The following is a 19915-nucleotide window of genomic DNA, read 5'->3' on the forward strand; positions in this document are numbered from 1 at the left end:
AAATCCTCAAATTCCAGTGGCGCAAGAACAATTGATTATAAGACGTGCTGTGATACTAGGTATAGGATAGGCATAGGCTAGGCAGTTTTACCGGTGATGAAGAGTTTGGTAAATGTAATTAGCGCCAACATCAGTGAACCTAAACGGAAACAGAGGGATGAATCCGAACAACGATGTACAATTTTTGATAATGTGCAATCTGAATAAGGGTTGTGCCTTCAAAGATCGGTGTGTGGAATTCGTGCTATGGATGTTGTGTGTTGTGATGTACCCTACGGTTGCAGCATTCAGTTCCGGTGTAGCAAGTTTGCCTTTTTCAATTTGAAAATTTGGAAGAATATCAATACCAGTAGCATTGTACAGAATTCAGATTGGGTGAGGCAAATTTGTCCTTCCACATTTTGGGGGAGAATATCAATTAGAGTAGCCAGCGAACAACTTCCAAAACAGGATCCACATTTTGGGGGAGAATATCAATTAGAGTTGCTAACAGACAGCTTCCAAAACAGGATCCTTCCAAATGCATAGATCACATATTTCTCGTTAGAGATCACAGGTTCACAGTGAAAACAAGCAAATTAATTTTTAACTTTAATGTATTCAAAGTAATTTCCTTCGCTAAAGTTCAGAAGATGTTTTAGATTTCTTCAAATGAAAGTAATGTTTATAAACATGAATCATGACACCTTGTAAACAAATCTCAAATGTAGAAAAGAAGAATCCTGTGAATTAAGTAAATAGAAGAAGCTTTAGGTTTCAGTGTAAGTGCATGCTTAAATTCATAACTGAGCTTATTACAAAGCCATAGAGAAGTTGTGAAGATGTGAAGATGCTATTAAAAAGGCTCAACTACTACTCAGGCCATGCCAACATATATACACACAGAAGATAAATATACATAAAGATACAAATATCTGGTAATCATTACATTTCATAAATATCCTAGATATAACCCTTCTGAAGTAGAATAAAAAATATAATTCTTGGCCAGGAAATTTCTCACTGAAGCAACTGAGGTTGTATACAGAGTATTCATCCCTCCTTTGATTGACATTAAGGAAATGTCATTTGAGAAGTTGAAAAACATCCTTGATAAGTATCCACCATCAGCTCCTAATGCCATTCTTGAGCCAGGCATGTAAGATAAATGACATAAAAGTATTTTTGAAAGCATGAAGTCATGGCTTCCATTGGTAGAGTGTCACCATTATAGTTGCCAATTGCATGTCTTGGGATGTTTTTCAACAACTTGATAAACATTAGAGAGACTGAAAAATAGTATCGACTAGTGGCGGTGACTCTACTGCTCTAGTTGGACCAGTACTTTAGTGTCTTTATTAGTATTTCATGTGGCTCTCTGCATATTCATGCATCCCCTGACATACTTCAGGAATGGTAAACCACTTGCAACAGGAAATGACAACATACTTAATTTTCATAGGGACATGTGTATTAGCAGGAGCCCAATAGGATACTTGGCAAAGACAAAAGAAAGGAAAAATATATGTATCAATATTGCATTCATAAAGAGCAGAAGCATGTGCAAAAGGTATTAATCGAAATTAAAAATTTCATGATGCATCACACTGGAAAGCAAAGCAGACAAACAGGCAGAAATAGATTTTGGAAGGAATGGATGAATCTGCTTGACAATAATCCCAATATTCAAATAAAAAACAACATTTCGTAAGGAAAACAAAAGCATTGAAGGCATTTGATCCATCCATCTGACATCATGATAATGGACTCTCAATAAGCGGACTCTCAATAAGCAGACAAACTAGCAATCATAGATTACATGGTTGAAGAAAAAACTTAGAAAACATCTAAACAGTTTTGTACCAAAACTAGAAAATTGAAACCATTAAATTGAACAGGCATTCATGGATTGAGCTATATACCTGAGCTATTATTTAGATTCATTTTTTTGAGAAGTGCTGCATTTTCATGTCCAAACGACTAGCTTCTTCTCAAAAATCTATTTGACTTCTTCAACATTGTATCATGCCCCTCTTTTTCACTGACAGGTTGGTTCTCTTTTCCCTGCAATTGCTGATCTTTCCTTTTCATGGAAAATTGTTGTTTAATGCATCTGTTGTGTTAAATCTGTTGTCAATGCTATTGGAATTAGCAATGTTGTCAATAGCTTTCAGAGGTCTCTGTTTGGGGCAGCTAATGGAGCGGCCACATTCAAGAACTTTGCTTTGATATGGCATTTCATCTAGAGAAGAATTAGCAGCGTTTAGGTTTGATGACTTAATGGAGTTATCTAGACAGTTGGATGTACAGAATCAGGACTTTGTGGAAGGGCAGGGAGGGCTACTCAATTAGCCATATCTACAGATCACAGAATGTTCAGGCAGACATATTGTCCAAAAATGGTCTACATTCTCGTCTAGGCATCTGGAATATGGAGGTAAAATTTGAAGCAGAAAGTTTTCTCATTCAGGAATTCTCCCTCCCTGGTTCTTAACTATTTTTCAGAAAAATCCCACATATGTTTTTTACTGTTATTTATTTACAATTATCTAAAATACTATCCCTTTCAGCACTGCAGATGGATAATCCATCATATTAATATCCGCTATTTTGAACATGTGGTCTATCTAATTATCATCCTCATGCCGTAGAAGTTTATCATGCTGAATCATGATGAGTCAACTCTGTTGTTAAATTCTGTATATTCTGTAATTTTGTCTTTTGGAAACATTTGGCACAGAACTATTTGCTGTCTGTTTATCAGTATAGTCATGACCATCACATAGACGAGATGTAATTTTGGCAATTATATAATACTATTATGCTTTTTCTTCCTGAAAAAAAAGAATGGTTGCTCCGAACCGGGAGGCAAAGGGAGATCCCTTCCTGATCCTGTTCCCTCGATTTGCATGATTTTGTCAGGAGCATCCTTCTCGCTGGAACATGATTGGACCTTTTTCTTCATATCATAGGGTACATTTGGTTTCTTACTATAGCTCCTCCTCCTGGAAGGAAATTTTGATATGAAAGAAGGTAAAGACTGGACGGTTGAGGCAACGTGCTACTTAAGCAACAACGGAATATTGTAAGTGACATGAGACCAATCAGAACATAATGACCTTCTACGGAAAAAAAACAACAATGGAATATTGTAAGTGACATGAGACGAATCAGAACATAATGACCTTCTACGGAAAAAAAACTGGTTGCCTTGGAGATGCAACATGTTTAAAGCACTTGCTTTTGAAGGGGGAAGAGAACCTGCAAAATTTAGAGGGTGAGACAAGTTTAGGACTTTTGTTTTTTAAGGGGAAAATAACTTGGTGTATTTGGGGGATCCAGCATGCTCAGGAGTTTTGTTTCTCAAAGGAGAAAATATTTTGGGGAATTTGGAGGATGTAACGTCTTTCAGACTCTTTTTTAAAGAGATAAGAACTTGCATAATTTAAAAAAAATTTAACTTGTAGAAGAGCATGGGTATTTCTAGAAGAACTGGAAGCAACAAAAATTATAACCCAGGAGAATGTCGAATTGTTTTAACTGGTTTTCTAATCATCACTTTCGACGAAGGGGAGAGAAGGGGAGAGTTTCTTTATCTTTGGGGCATTTAGGTTGAATGGAGGTTCAAGAGTATCTATCTTTTGAGGAACTCATCCGTTTTACCTGCACAGAGGAGAAGACCATCTGAATTTTGGTGTACTGAATCCCTTTAGAGAAGGCAATGATTTCCTCCTTTCCATCAAGGTAATAGTTGAACAGGTTGCGCATCTGGTCCTTTATCAAGGTCTTGCAGAATTATTTTGGCAATCAGAAGGTGAGGGAACAAAAGTTGGATGGGGAAACATGATTGCCTTATTGGACATATGATGTGTAATTCGTGATTTGTGTGCTAGTGTAATCTGGTCAATTTTTACCAGAAGCTTTAGAGTAGCACTTATTTGTTTTTGTATATTTCTTGCATGAAAAGTGTCGGGAACAATGTAGCAATAATTATGTTATTGAAAGATAATTTTTTAATCAATTTTTTTATTAACAAAAATTTAATTTCTTAGGAAAACATTATTGTTGAAAATTAAAATTTTAAACATAACAATTTTTGACCCGAAACATAAAGACCCAAAACATAAAAAAAAATGTATAATGAGTAAGGGGAAATCCAAATTTCAACCCTCGTAACATATAAGCATCAAAGTGCGCTATATCATTTTATGAAACATACTCCTTTTAGATCATTGGATACTTTGAGGGAAGCCTAGTAATCATTATGTGGTTAACAAAGGGTTAGGGTTAGCGTGATGTGCTCAAACAAGGCCGGGGCTAAATCGGCGCATAATGAGGGCCCTCAGATTCTCGCAACACTAAAACTAAATTTAAAGACAAGAACTAAAGTGTTCGGCCAGGGGAGGGCAGATTCAGAAAATAATTTCATACTCTAACGATAGAGACACAGAAGCACTGCTGACTATACAAGCATGCACCATGTCGGAGAAAAACAATACTCAATATAATGAGTTGATGTGTTAACTAACGGTGCAATAGATTCGTCAGGAATCTGTCCGTCATTTTCATTTCTCAGCACACGCATATGATCTGTTTGTCATTTTCTCAGCTAAGCACACCCATCTTCAGATTCTGTTCTCAACCATACACGGCCATGGTGACCACATTGAGGAATATGTAACTCTGCATTAAACACCGGACTTCTATGTTTAAACATTTTTAAAATTCCCTTTGTTTCTGCATCGAGTGAAAAAATGGGAAACAAGCTCTTCAGTTTCATATCATGGAAGGACTGGTGGTTGCAACTCTACTTCGTCTGCTCAGGCATGAGTTCCCAGATAATCCAACTTGATGAATTCACCCAAATGCATTGCTGGGTTCCCAGAGCAAAATCACCTGACAAACATACTCTCGTTCTCATTCACGGATATGGAGGCAATGCAATGTGGCAGTGGCATCAACAGATCAGGCCTCTGCTTCTTCATTTCAATCTTTATATCCCTGACATTGTTTTCTTTGGAAAATCATATTCCACAGCCTCTGAGAGGTCAGAGTTCTTTCAGGCCCAATCGGTAATGAAGCTCATGAAACAACTGGGTGTGAGCAGGTTTCATCTGGGTGGGATTAGTTATGGTGGGTTCGTAGCATACCGCTTGGCTCATCTGTATCCTGAGGCAGTGCAGAAAGTTATCATTATTAGCTCAGGAGTGTGTATGATGCCTGAGGACAAGCATGCGGAGTTTCAGACAAATGATTGGAGGACTGTGGCCGAGTTTTTTCTTCCACAAAACCCTGATAATTTGAGGGCACTGTTGAAGATTTCCATGCACAGGCCTCCCAGGATGATTCCCTCATTCATTCTCCAGGATGTTATTGATGTGAGTTGTTTTTTGTTTTGTATTCTATAATTTCCTCATGATTTTTATTCACTAATATGTCATATTCAGTAGCGTTCCTAATGTAGGGGGTATGGGTTTTTGAGGCAGACAATGTACACTGATCAGAGGGAGCAGAAAATAGAATTGCTACTACAGTTGGTTCTAGGAAAAGAAGGAGCACCACCACTCCCAGTTTTAATTCAGGTATTTGTGATCTGCAACGAGAAACCTTTTTAATTTTTTTTATTTTTGTTAGCACTTCAAATAACATGCCCCGAGGATTTGCATTGTAAAGAGCAGGCTTCCTTCGCATAGGGCCAGGGACTTGCACCTGGCCACACCCCTTTTAATCTCATGCTATCGGAGTTGAGTAGATAACAGCAAGAACGGATCTCTGGGTGTCAGCTTTAAATTCCATAACCATGTCTTTTCAGACCATTTTAATGAGAAGAACCCAAATTCCTCCTAGTGTCACCGATTGGTTACATAATCTGCTAGATAAATGGCTCAACCAGACACGAAATTGGTTACATAATCTGCTAGATAAATTGGTCAACCAGACACGAAATTGGTGTATGAGATTTCCTTGTTTTTGGGATAAGGGACCCATTTCCGCGCAGCTATTTGACTGTTAATTCTACAAAGCAATACATACTCTACTGGATCTTGTTTTGAACCTGTAACATCTTAGGTTAGGAAGAAACACATACTCTTAACCATTAGACCCACTCAAATTGTATAACTGATAAAATAGATGTGAAATTTGATAAAAGTGAAATTTGAGAGTTATTCAGACCTTTGAACTTAATCTTGGTGTTTAGTTTCATTATTTTTGGAAGTTGCTGGGACAAACGTGCCCCAAAGTCAAGGGTGCACGACATAATGCAGACTTCCTTCAACTTAGGTGCCAGGTCCTAGGGCTATTCTCGAATATCCTCGAGTATATGCATGACATCTTTGATTATGGATCCCACTCATTTGAGGAGTTATCACCGCACCCCTTCTTGTGCCCTTTGTTCGGTTCCACAAATCGAAATCCATATCGAGATCGAGAAGCGGAGGTGAGGGCAGTTTAGGAAGTTTGGTAATCCATGACTCGAATTTGAAGGGAATTCCTGACCTTGGAACTATATATTGGTGTTTGGTTGCTTTATTTTTTTGGAAGTTGCTTTGGCAAACCTATTCTCAGGTCGAGGGCTGCACTGCATAATGCAGACTTCCTTTAGCTTGGGTGCCAGGTCTGACTGGTATACGGGAAGTACGTTCAAGTAGGGGTGGAATTTGATGGTAATTCGTGACCTTGAAACTAAATCTTGGTGTTTCGTCGATTTTTACATGCCCACATTACTTTTATTGGAACAAGAAAAATGTAAATGTTATATTTATGTCTGAGCCACAAACCTAAGCACGTAGTGTTACTCAACATTTGCTGGCAGCTTCAAGAACATTTATACCTTGTTGGTTTCAAAGCCAAGCCCATAATGTGTTAGCCAAACTTGGAAGGAGTGCAGCCCATAGACGGATCCTTATTACTTGGCAAAAGCTGTGAAGCTATTTGTTTTCTTTGAGCTTAAAGTTTGGCTTGCTCACTTTGGTCCAAGAAAATCCCACTGGTCGTATTCCAAAACAGAAACCTAGTTTAAAATGCTTTTTCATAGTGCATCCTTGGCATATTTTCCAGTAATATGTCAGTTAGTTTGCATTACCAACATATATGTAGATACCTATAAGATGGTTTATTAATATTCTGCACATCGAATGTACATTCAAAACATTTTCTATTTTGTCCGAGAAGGGAAAACTAATTTCTGCTAATTTTCTTTTGGATGTTAAGATTATCAGTGACGGCCATTTAACTATCAAATTCCAAAGTCTTCATGAACATTGCGATCTTTTGTATGCGTTTAAAATCCTGACTGTTGCCTTTTTACTTGCCCGCAGGAAACACTTATAATATGGGGGGAACATGACCGCGTTTTCCCACTGGATATGGGGCACAGGCTGAAAAGGTACACCTTTCACTTTCCAACTATTGTTGAGTTTTTTCTCATGTTAATATCTTGGTCCATACTTTGGATTAAATTATTTTCACACAGATTAAGGCTTTTAAACTAAATTTTTATGCAGACATTTAGGTGACCGGGCAGAGTTGATTGTCCTGAAGGATGCAGGGCATGCCGCACAATTGGAGAATCCATACGAATTCAACAACACGATAAAGATGTTTCTATTGGAATCCTCTCTGTGAACTAACTTAGAAATTTGATGAAATGCTTCTTTTGGATTCCTCTTTGTGGAATATCATTTCAATGCGAATGACACTACTTCACATTTCTGTTCGAATAACTTGTTTTAGCTTTTAGGATCTTGTCCCCATTATATTTATATAGAGAGTTTATGATAGATACAGAATCTTTTGGGTGTGCACATATTCATTCTATTCATGACACTTAATATCCATTGAAGGTAATGCTTCAAGATTTATGATAGTTGCCTGTTGCAACCATCAGTTCAATGGAGATAGTCATCCTCAAAAGGATATTCTGGCACTTACCTAACCTAATATCTAAATGATGTATATACTTTTGATCCATGCTCCTCACATATATTTGGTGCGTTCAGTGTTTCCCTCGGTACATTGGGTAATCTGGTTCATACCAATATTTTATAGCAGGACCAATTGAAACAGTGTTACTTTGATAATAAGGTTATTATTCAAATGATGCATCTTGAATGCACTGGGGATGCCAGCTGCATTATTTTCATTGTATTGCTTGGGGTTCATGTTAGATTTCTGAGTGTTTCAATATAATTATAAATAATTAATATGGGAGAGGTCTGAAGTTGTATCTATTTTGATTTGGATTGGATCCGTTATATTGTTTGTCATCCATCTCGACACTTTTAGTGTAGAAAAATCAGAGAAATCAACTTATAGGAGCAGTTTTTAGTGATGGGACCCAATTTGGACAATTGGGGTAAAAAATGTTCTGGGTCCAATTTGAGGTTTTAAATGATGTTTTTTGGGGGTAAGACTTCACTGCTTACACCCCACACCACTCGAAGACCTTTCCAACGGTGCAAGAATTGCATCAATTAGACTTTGAACATTAAAGTTATGCCTCTTGGAATTTAATCTATCGTGTTTGATCACCATAATTTGAGAGGATGCCATGTTAGCCCCTATTACTCATGGAAAAAGAGCTAGCCACGTGTGCCCTATGAAGAAGACTCTAGAAGGGTCAAGTTGTAACTCATATTCAGGGTTGAATGGGTCATTTTTAACCACTAGTTGGCTATCAAGTGGTGTTATAATTGGGCCACCAAAAGGAAAAGGGGCTCCGTTCTATTCGAGTGCATTTGTTCCATAGTAGAGTAGAATACTTGAGAGTGTATAAAGAGAGGGCATAACATATAGGGTTTGTGTTTTGTAGCAGTGTACGGGCCACAAGTCTCACTCCTTTGTATTTGCACCATTTTCATTCAAAGACAAAAGAGAGCAGAGCAGCCTCACCTTCTGGGTGTTAAATTTCTAATACCAACTAGATGTATTTTCTCTTGGCAATTTAATTTATCCCTCGTTTATTATTTATTTACCCAAATAATAACTGAATCACTAAAAAATAAAATCATTGGTATCTTTAACTTCTAAAATTAAAAATATGCAGTGGAAATAAACCAAAGAGATCAATCACACATAGCAAAATTAATTAATCTGCAAACAATTCTCCATCTTTTCATTATATGGAAAATCTGGTTTTTTCGACCCACAAAGATACGAGGAAAAATACAATCCGGAACTTGCAACTCGGCTCCCTTAGAATGAATTCAACCTAGGTAAATCCGCCTCAAGGAAATTTGACTCCAGATGAAATCGCTATGAAGAAATTGGCCTCCAACAATCAAATTTGTGCCCTCCATTGACTTGATCTATGCCCTGCCACTAAAGCGCATTGGGGAAACCCCAACACTCTAACAAATCAACCTCCTCTAGACAAACACGATCTCCTTTTAGCAACTCATCCCTATAGTCTCCTCCAACTCGACCCTCCTAGATTTGCTCAAACCCACTCTCACTTCTTTCTCTGCGCATTGGTCATTGAGCTACTCGCACTGCAGAGAGAATCACTCTCTTGTGATGACTCGCTCACACACTTGTTCTCTTTGTTGTATCTTCACCTCCATCACTAGCCTCTATTCATAATATGCATTCAGTCCAAATCTCTAACGCCAATCTCCTCTCTAGAAACATCTTGAATCTTCCTTCTAGAAATGCTAATTTTAGTATATTCTATGTTTGCAACAATCATTGCAATGTCCTTTTATTAGCCCAATGATAATTTCCACTTATTTTCCAATAGCAATCACATAAACCATTAATTCACATTGACAGTAACTATAGATAGAACATAAACAATAAATGCAGAAGACAAACCAAGACAAGAGAAGACAAGAATTTGGCTCAAGCTAGCGAAAAACCCCAAGATGGGGAAAACCTTTGATCAATTCTTCTTATTATAAATATCAAATGTTCAGCAGAGAGAGTACAATAATGCAAAGTCAAAGTCAAAATTGACTTGCCAATTTGATGATCCAATACCACTGTCCAAAATAGCTTAGTCAACTCAGCAATTCTGCCCTCAGTCAACAACAATCAAATTCTGCCCTAAGTAGTGGTCAACGGTGGTCAATGCAGCAACAAAACGACCCACTTAGAGCTTAGTCAACCTTGGTCAAATTCGACCTTCCTTGTTGGTCAAAGTCAACCCAAAATCGTCATCACAACAACAGTCAAACTCAATCAAGCAGAAGTCAACCTTGTGGTCAAATAGGTCTGCATTCAACGTAGGTCAAAATGCCCAGAAATCCTTGGTTTCTGTGCCAGTCAATGCACCTTGGTCAAATAGAGATTGTCTTCAAAATTGCAGTCAAATTTGGTCAAAAGAGCCTTGGTCAACGCTAGTCAAACTCAATTGAAACAAAAAGTCAACACCTAGTCAAATTGCCTCCTGAAATCTACACATGTGAGAGAAATAGGCTGCTTGCAACTTGTACAATCTAATAAAATAAGGAGAGAGAAGATTTGATGAGTTGTGATGATGCCAAATGAGGTTTGAGGTCTCTCTTATTTATATGAATCAATGTGGGTCAAAAGACATGTCTCTTGGGCTTCATGAGCCTACATGATGGTGAGGTCGACCTTGACAAATTGCACATGTGTGGGCTTCATTTCAAAAACATATTTCTCCTTGTCCAAATTTAATGATCTTTAGGTCGATTTTGGTCCTCTCAAAAAGAGGAATTCAATGCAATAATTATCTCCATCAAATGAGCTGTCCAAAGTGGAATTTGGTCCTAGTTGCACAATTTAACAAGAAACATCTTGAAGATTCCTTCTAGAAACATATTGAAGATCAACGGTAGAGATTATTTCTAAGTCACTTAAATAATTAAATTATTTATCCTTAGAAAATAACCCAATAGTTCACAATAATTAATTGACTTTAATTTTGTACTTTTCCTAAGTTAAACTTAGGAAAGAAGACATAAATTATTAGAAGAGGCAAATAATGTCTTCCACATGCTAAGACACCAAGCAATTGTAGAAAACCTTCTGATGCTACTCACATTAACACTCCTTCCTAACAAGGAAGGGATTCTCCACCACTCCCAGTTTATCCCAGTACTTCACAAACTTTCCCTTCACTAGAGGCTTCGTGAGAACATCTACCACCTGCTCCTTTATAGAAATGTATTGCAATCTCACAACGCCGCTCTAGACCCTGTCTCTGATGAAGTGATATCTGATTATCAATAGTGTATCACTGTTGGCCCCAACTGTAGATCAAATAATTTTGCAAGTATCTTGCGAAGCCACACTGCCTCACAACTCGCCATACTTGTTACCATGTACTCTACCTTTGTTGAATTGAGTGCCATTGATTGTTGTTTCCTGCTGAACCATGAGATCATGGTTGATCCCAAGCTGAAACAACATCTAGATGTGGACTTTCTGTCCACCACACTCCCTGCCCAATCAAAATTTATGTACCCCTGTAGCTCCACTCCTCTAGCTCTGACATATCTCAGTCCAAAGTCTACTGCCCCATGCAGGTATCTCAACACATGCTTCGTTGCCACGTAATGAACTTGTCTTGGCTCCACAATGAACTAGCTGAGTGTATTCACAACAAAACTTATATTTGGTCTAGTATTGAGTAGATACATCAAGGAACCTATCAACTACCTATACAATGTAAGATCCACTAGTTCACCTTCAGAAGCGCTCAACTTCTTCAGGTTAGTGATCATAGTTGTAGACAATGCAATCCTCCATCTTGAATCTCCTCAAGATCTCAACTGCATACTTTCCTTGTCCAAGGAAAATCTCTCTTGGTTGCTGCCACGCCTCCAATCCCAAAAAGTAATGCATCAAGTCGATGTCCTTCATGTCAAATTCTGAAGCAAGGCCCTCCTTGAACATCCTTGTGAGCTTCTTCGATCCTGTCAAGAAGAGATTGTCCACATACAATACCAAGATGAGTAGTTCACCCTCAACTAGTACAAAGTACAAGTTAAGAACGACCTCGCTCTTGGTGAAGCCCAAACCAAGAAGATATCCATTGTTCCTGGCATACCATATACGCAGAGCTTGCTTCAACCCGCATACATGGGAATCTCTCTCATGCACCTCAAAAACCTGAGGCTGCTTAATATACACCTCCTCCTCAATCACTTTGTTGAGGAAAGCAATCTTCACATCCATTTGATGTATCCTCCACCTCATCTCTGAAGCAATGGACATAACTGCTCTAATAAATGCATATTTGGCGATGGGTGCGAATGTCTCCTTGTAATCCACTCCCTCCTTTTGGGAAAACCCTCTCACCACGAACCTCGCTTTATATTTCTTGATACTGCCATCTGCTGCATGTTTGATCTTGTAGAGCCATTGAGAAGTGACCATAAACTTCCCCTCTGGTCTTGGCACTATATCCCAAACGTCATTGCTCATGATGGTATCTCTCCAGACCTACTCGCCTATAATCTCCTCAAATGTGGATCGCTCAGACTCATAAACGCTGCTCGATAGAGCCAAATAACTGGAATATCTGGTCGGTGATCTATTCTACTTGAAAGTGTTGCTAGGAGCCTGCACATGCTCCTCAACACCCCTCAATGTCTGTTCAGCCAATCTCAGCCTCCTCTTGATAGAACTCGAAGGAATATCTAACTCATCCTCTGAATCTACTGGCTATGTCCCTACTGGTGCTGCTGGTCCCTGCTCAACCTTAGGAGCCTCTTGCTCCTTCTCCTCTACCACTGTTGGCTCTCGCTCATGAGATCTCCTAAGGGTCCTATCCTCATCAAATCTGACATCTTGACTCAAGATCACCTTTCTCTGTCTTGGAATGTAGACTTAGTAGGCCTTTGAGAGCTCACTATAGCCAACAAACAAGCTCCTCTCAGATAAGGGCTCCAATTTAGTCCTCTTCTCTATAGGCACATGGACATAAAATGGACTACCGGATCTGCACAAGTGACTCACATCTGGTTTCACTCCCGTAAACAACTCCTCAAGAGTCACGCCCTCCAACACCCTGTGAGGACTCCTGTTCTGCACATGCATAGTTGTATTGTAGGCCTCTGCCCACAAAAACATAGGCAACTCTTGATCATGGAGCATTGCCTTCACTGCCTCCATGATGGTCCTCTTTTTCCTCCCAACAATCTCATTCTACTAAGGGTTGTAGGGTGCTGTGAGCTCCTTCTTGATTCCTTCCTGCCTACAAAAGTACAAGAACTCATTGGAGGTGTACTCGCCCCCATAATTTGATCTTAGTACCTTAATCTTCCTTCCTATTTGGTTTTCCACAAGAGCCTCGAACTCCTGAAACCAATTGAAGACCTCATCCTTGGTCTTCAGGAAGTAGATCTAGGTAATCGTCTATGAAAATCGCAAAATATAAGGACCTCATGATCAACGTCGCAGACATAGGACCACAGATATCAAAATGCAACAAGTCTAGGACACCCTTAGACCTAGTCTCACTACGAGGATACACATTCTTGGCCTACTTGCCAAGCACACACCCTTAACACATTCCATTCCGCTCCACTCGGATCTTTGGAAAACCTAACCATCCTCTACACCATCGGAAGAGCTCTGTAGTGTAGGTGTCCCATCCTCTTATGCCAAATCTCACTGTGGTTGTCACTCTCATGGGTGAGAGCCTTCACCTGTTGTCCTCGCAACATATAGAGATCTCCCTCCCTCCTACTGATCACTTGCTTCTTGAGGAAAACAGTCCCCTTTGGCCCAACAACCACTTCATCTCCCGTAAAGATGACCTCCAAGCCTCTGTCTTCCATGGCTGAAATTGAAAAGAGATTCTTCTCCAAACGTGTTACATATAACACTCTGTTCACCTCCATGATACCACCTAAGTCCATCTAGAACTTGATACTCCCACTGCCCTCGACTACATACTTGGCCTTGTCACCAAGCTCCACATTTACATCTCTAGCCCACATGGTCATGTTGGTGAAGAAGTTTTGTGATCCCATCATATGACGAGATGTTCACTGTCCACGAACTAGACACCTCTCATGACGGTTCTAGAAAGGCAAGATACTAGGGCGAAGTTTTTATCAAACTTCTCTGCCATCTCCTTCATCTGTGCAGTGGGTACCATAATAGTCTTAACCTTTCCCTTTTCTTTGTTAGGACATTGACTGGCAAAATGCCCAAACTTATGACAAGCAAAGCATTTAACTTTGCTCATGTCCTTTTCCTTCTTGCTCTGTTAAGATGCTTCTCCACTCTGATTCTTCTTGGCGTTCAGTTTGCCATTTTTTGCTTGTGCAACAAGAGCAACTTCGTCCTTCTCACCACCCTTTCACTGTTCTCCAATTAATGAATTTTCCCAGATTTCCTTTTGGATGAAATCGTCCCATAGACATGTCACCCCCTTTAAAGGTTGAAACCACCTAATAGGGTCCTTGATTAACCTCCTTGTTGAGTTTGGAGACACCTTTACATGCCAAATCCCACTATAGAAGGGCATGGCACCATGAAATGCCCACTTGATTCCATGATTTGTAAACTCTTTTACTTGATTATTCTAATGATTTGTTGTACTGGATTGTAAGGGGATGCATTGGACCTTATATAGGATTGCAAGTGGGTCTCCATTTGGGGTTTGGTCTCCCTATACGTGGGTCCAAGCCCTCCAGAGGGCCACATTGACACTTTTAGGGTGAGCGTTGAGAGCCATAGGCCTCCACTATAGCAGAGAGCATTTCATGGATCCCTAGTACCATTCATTGATTACTTGTGTTCCACCTTTTTGGATGAGGATGATGCACCTGGATCACCATGCCCAACTGACTTCACACTTGTACCACACACTTGGTAGAGGTTCCAGGGTCCAGATGAGGATGTGTCTCACCACAGGACACAAAGGGAGGGATTATGTCATCATCCTAACCCTTACATATGGTTTATAGGCATTATCGATCCACTTGGAGACCCATGAGCATGTCATTGTGCCCCCACACCCACTTGGGGACACTACATGTGGCTTGCTTGTATATCAAGGGGTCAACCCCTTGATCATTGTGTTTGGAGCCTATTCTCTCAACTTGGCACACTTTGGACTCCACTAGGCCTTCTCAATGGCCCAATGACTCATCATGTTTACTATTTTGCCCTCTTGAGAGGCTTATCTTTCTATTTTGGAGCTATCTTGGTGGGCTTGTCACCAAGGCATATCATTATTGTACATTATTTTATTATTTGGGGCTAAATTAGGCAAATTAGGCCATTCGAATCCCCTATTGGATTGTATAAATAGATGAGAGGATGATTCATTTCTCTCATCATCACTTGGATTTGGATCATTTGTATCTCTTGAGATTTTTGCTAGACCTTTTGATGGATGAATTGGAGAACTAATGCATTTCAATGTTTGGAAGACCTTAATTTTCTGTCTTGGAGCTTCGCTTTTCCTGTACTTGATTATTGGAATAATTTCGCTATACATTGTGAGTACTCTTTTCATGCTTCTTTTTTAATTTTGTCTCATAAAATGATCTATGGAATATTTTTGTTCATGAAGCTAATGTAGCTGCTCTTGGGCTTATGCGTAGTTGCTTTACTTGTCTTTGTGAGGGATTTTTCATGTTGATTATTGAAATGTATGGTGGATTATTGTCCTAGAGATACATGATTTCTCATGTATTATCTGGATATGTCATCATTTGCAAATAATTAGAAGTATAAATTTCCATTGTAACCTAATGGCTGCTAGTGTCGTGCAAGGTTGCTAGGGAACTCCTTGATTGGAATTAAGGATCTTTAAACATTGTTTCCATTAGATTCCATACTCCCAATAGGCTAGGCACTGGTCTAGTCCAAAGGTGATCACAAAAGAAAACTCTTTTCACCTTCCTTTCTCCTCTTTCTAGGCCTAACCCTAGTGGGTCACCTAGGGCATCAAGCAAAATTCATTGTAGCCATCCAAACCCCCTAAAATTTGGTTCACTTTTGTGCTGGGGATTTCTCAAGAGGTCCTCCAAGTTTGAGGCAAATTCGACTGTGGAATCTCGAGATATAGGCCCTAGCCACAAGACCATCCCTTTCTCTAGGTTGATTTGGGTTAGTGTCCTCTCTTGGGTCATTGCATTTGTATTCCAAAATAAAATTTATCCTTTGATCCTATTCTCCTCCCTAAACAGGTCAAGCCCCTCTAGTGTTGATCAACTCCATATCCTTGACTTAGTTTGGGTTCATGGTTCTTTGTGGTCCCATAATTTTATAATTCAAATTCTGCAAAGATTGCATAAAAGCCACTTCTCCATAAGGATTCTTACATCTAGGGAGCTTCTTGTCAAGGAATATTCCAAAATATAGGCTTAAGTATCCTCTTAGCCCTTCCTAGAGAGCTCATCTCCTTGCTTCTTAAGCAAGAAAGCCATATATTTGAGTCTCTCTTGTGAATAGGCTCTAGAAATCACCCTCCATCCATTCACCAATCTATTCGTCCTTGTGATTCCTCTTATACCGGGTCTCCTCCCATCAGTGAAAGTCTGTAAAGAGTATGGAGCTTTAGCTGAGGTGATAGTGGGCTATCGCTCTATTGTTGCCCCTTGACCTAGCAGTTGTTTTATAGGATCCCTGCTAGTTTGAGCGATAACATTTTGGCGTTGTTGCCGGGGACATGAGACGCGTGTCTTGTTTCCTTTACAACATCATTGATATATCATTCTTGGTGACTCCATTGGAAGAACGAAGCCCTAGTTCTTCATTGAAGTTTAAGGTCAATGCTTGTAAGGTGGAGCAAGCATTTTTCTAGGCATCTTTAAATTCACCCTGGCGACCCCTATGTAATTTACATGTATATCTCAATAGGATGTCTTTCTTTGATGATTTTCCCACTTTGGACATCACAAGTATCATTGGGCACCCTAATCATGTCACAAGAAGGATGGTATGTGGGGTGCCCGTGTTTGATGGTGATCCACTCTCCGCAATTGATCATGTAGAAAGATTTAATGTACATGCTTCAAAGGAGAAAGTGGTCCACCAAAATGTCCTTATGTTGTTGTTCATGAGACATCTCTATGGGCATAACTCATGGTTACATAATCATGAACCTAAGAGCATCTCATTTATTGAGGAGTTCTTTGATGGCTTTCTTAGACATTTTCAAGTATACCCCACATTAAGCATTCAAGAGGAAGCCTTCATTGAGCATCATCATGACCTTGATGATGAGCAGGAAAGGGGGTCCTCCCTGGGTTTGCATGATGAAAGAGGGCACGATGATAATTCTAAAAGTATGTGTGATAGGGAGGGTGAGTTTGTAGAGAGTGAAGTTGGGGTTAACCGTAGATTTCCTAAGGATACTATCTCTGATGATCTACCCTTTGAAAACCTTGGAGAAGGTGATCCCATAACCCCTTCAAACATTGATATCAATGATTACTTACATTTTAAAGAAGGATAATGGGACATCCATTGGAATTGTATCGACAAGGACCCTATCTATGACACTGATGACGATGATATCGATAGGACTCTTGTCTTTCTTCACAATCCTAGGGTTGTAGTTGAGTCCTGTGTGGACCCTTTCCTAAACCCTTTTTACATTATCACTAATAATGAGCAATCTTCCATCCCTCCTAACTGTGATCATCGTGGGCATTCTCCATTTTATCAGTCTCCCTTTCCTACTAATCATGACCCTTTGGTGGCCAAAAAGCATGACATAAATGATAAGGACCATGATGGAAGTGATATGCTCGAGGTTGCCATCCATCGAAGTTTTATGAGCCTGATCTTGTGGAGTAGATTACATCCCTTTGTTCCCTCTTCTCTCGTGATCCTCCATGCATGGGCATTCTGTTTTCCCACCTCCTGCCCTGGTGACCCGCCATATGATTCTTCCTATCCTTGCTCTTGGATTTTCTACGTAAGTAATCATTGGGCAGAATGTTTCTATATTGATCTAGTGATGTCTTGGTTGCATTGGCTCTATGATTACACTTAGTACTTGTATGATGTGATTACACTTGGTACTTGTATGATGTAATATATATGTTAGGTAGGATGCATTGCACATTGATTTTTCTCATTAGAACTAATATCATATGATATTATCATAATAAATTAACTGCATCTAGATTAAAATTGCATAGATTTTACTTTCTTGTTGGTTTTATGGCCTATTGAACACATTTTGTCAAAGTTCCAAGGAAGCAGATATGGCAATTCTTTTCTTCAAAGGATCGGAGCATCAACCATCAGTTTATTGAGTCATTGTGAACCCATTCTGCAAATTTATAATGTAAATGATGCTAGTAAGATCGTGTGTGTATGTAACAACCTAGGTAAGTCTATTATTTTGGCGAAAATTTCTCCCTAGGATGTTTTTCGTCTCACTGACTCATTTGTGTTTCTAAACACGGATGGTTGGTACAGTTTTTTCCTCCAACCTCATTCCAAAGCTAGGGTAGAATTCTTCGTCAAAGTCTTGGGTGAGTCTTAGTGCTTTAGTCGTGTTTTATGTAAAAGTGATTTGGGAATCATTTAAGCTAGTTGGCTAAATTATTTTATTACAAATCACTTGGTCTACTAGATCATATTGTGTCGCATAATTGGGTATGTAATTTGAGGGTCTATATTGAACGAGTGTTCCCCCTTTGAGGGTTGAAATGTAAAAATATTATGTAAAAAATACTTTAGTGCATGGTCCCTCATACTTAGACACTGTTGTATCTCCCAGAGACATCGTTGGATTGCTTCAAGATCAGTGCTTGGGCACATTTGAAATGGTGTGTCTCAAATGATTTACAAGATGTTGGAGACAACACTTATGATCTATAGATACATATGTACATAGGAAATAGATTGGTTCATTAATCCAAAGAAATAAAACATGGATTTCTAGTACTTCTTCACACGTTCAGATCTCAGAAATAGGCATAAAAATAGCAGAGGCCGAGAGCTTCAAGGTCTTATAGCTAATAATCTTTTGCAGAGTGTGTGAGAGAGAAAAAGAGAGAAGAGTAACTCATCACATAGAGCATAAAGCTTCAAGACTTCTATATTTAACACACAGAGTCTGAGACATTAAGGATTTCTATGCTTATTTGGGCTACAAGCAAAAATAATGAATGAAAGGGAAACTGAGAGCGATGATTCATGTGTTGCGGATTTAAAGATCTAATTTCAATATTACTCACAGACATATACATAAACAATGTTCAGACAAATGAATCTGTGAAACAGTTACAGACATTTGCATTAACATATAGATACTAAATTACTAATGAATCTGTGAAGGAGCTTGAAACACACTTAGCAACAATAATTACATGAATTCAGGGAATAAGCATGGAAATAAAAATGAGTTAAACAAAGGGAACACATATTGTAATCCTTTGAAGAGGGAATCACCACTATTTCCTTGATATTCTGAAAAGATCTGTGATTCTGTATTACAAAGGAGATATAGCCTGAAAATATAACATGCAGTGTTTTCTCTGGAATTTTTGAACCTGAACTAAGTCTTGCTTTCCCCTATTTATCAGAGGAGCAAGAAGCTACATTATAGCAAAAATATCTATTCCTAGACTCAGTTGTCAAGTCGACTAGCTGTATCAGTGTTGAATGGCTCTGTGGCCCAAAAAGATATTACAGAAATGAATGCCTCATTAGAAGGAAGGCATGTTACAGGACAAAACTAAGTAAATAACTGGACAAAACAATAAATGAAAGTCTTTGTGCCCATCCTGTGATTGCATCGGCCTCAGGCTATAATTTGTTCATGGTATGGCCTCTTGTGTTGCTCAATTGACCTCGTCGCTTCTTCCTTTACTACTGAGATGCCTTGTTATATGAAGTGGGGGTTGGGTCAACTGAAAGCGCTTGCCTTTGTAGTCCTTTGCTGTGTAGAGGGACGAGGCCCCATACTGAACCATTAATCCTCCTGAATCCCATGTACTGCTCCATCGCTGCACCATGCTCCCTTAAAGTCTCCTAGCTGCTGGCC

The 19915-nt window shown here is 39.2% G+C and overlaps 1 protein-coding gene across 1 annotated transcript; it reads left to right on the forward strand.

Annotated features, from left to right (window-relative positions):
• Positions 1-4206: 4206 nt before the first annotated feature.
• LOC149256038 (uncharacterized) lies at positions 4207-8122 on the forward strand. The gene is made up of 4 exons (XM_089457367.1): positions 4207-5357; positions 5466-5561; positions 7299-7366; positions 7485-8122. The coding sequence occupies exons 1-4, from the start codon at positions 4734-4736 to the stop codon at positions 7603-7605; spliced, it is 909 nt and encodes a 302-aa protein (XP_089313493.1). The 5' UTR covers positions 4207-4733; the 3' UTR covers positions 7606-8122.
• Positions 8123-19915: the final 11793 nt, after the last annotated feature.

The sequence above is a fragment of the Pinus tabuliformis genome, chromosome 7, assembly GCF_031772625.1.
Source record: "Pinus tabuliformis cultivar Carrire ecotype Pingquan chromosome 7, CPIR1, whole genome shotgun sequence".
NCBI classification, from domain to species: Eukaryota; Viridiplantae; Streptophyta; class Pinopsida; order Pinales; family Pinaceae; genus Pinus; species Pinus tabuliformis.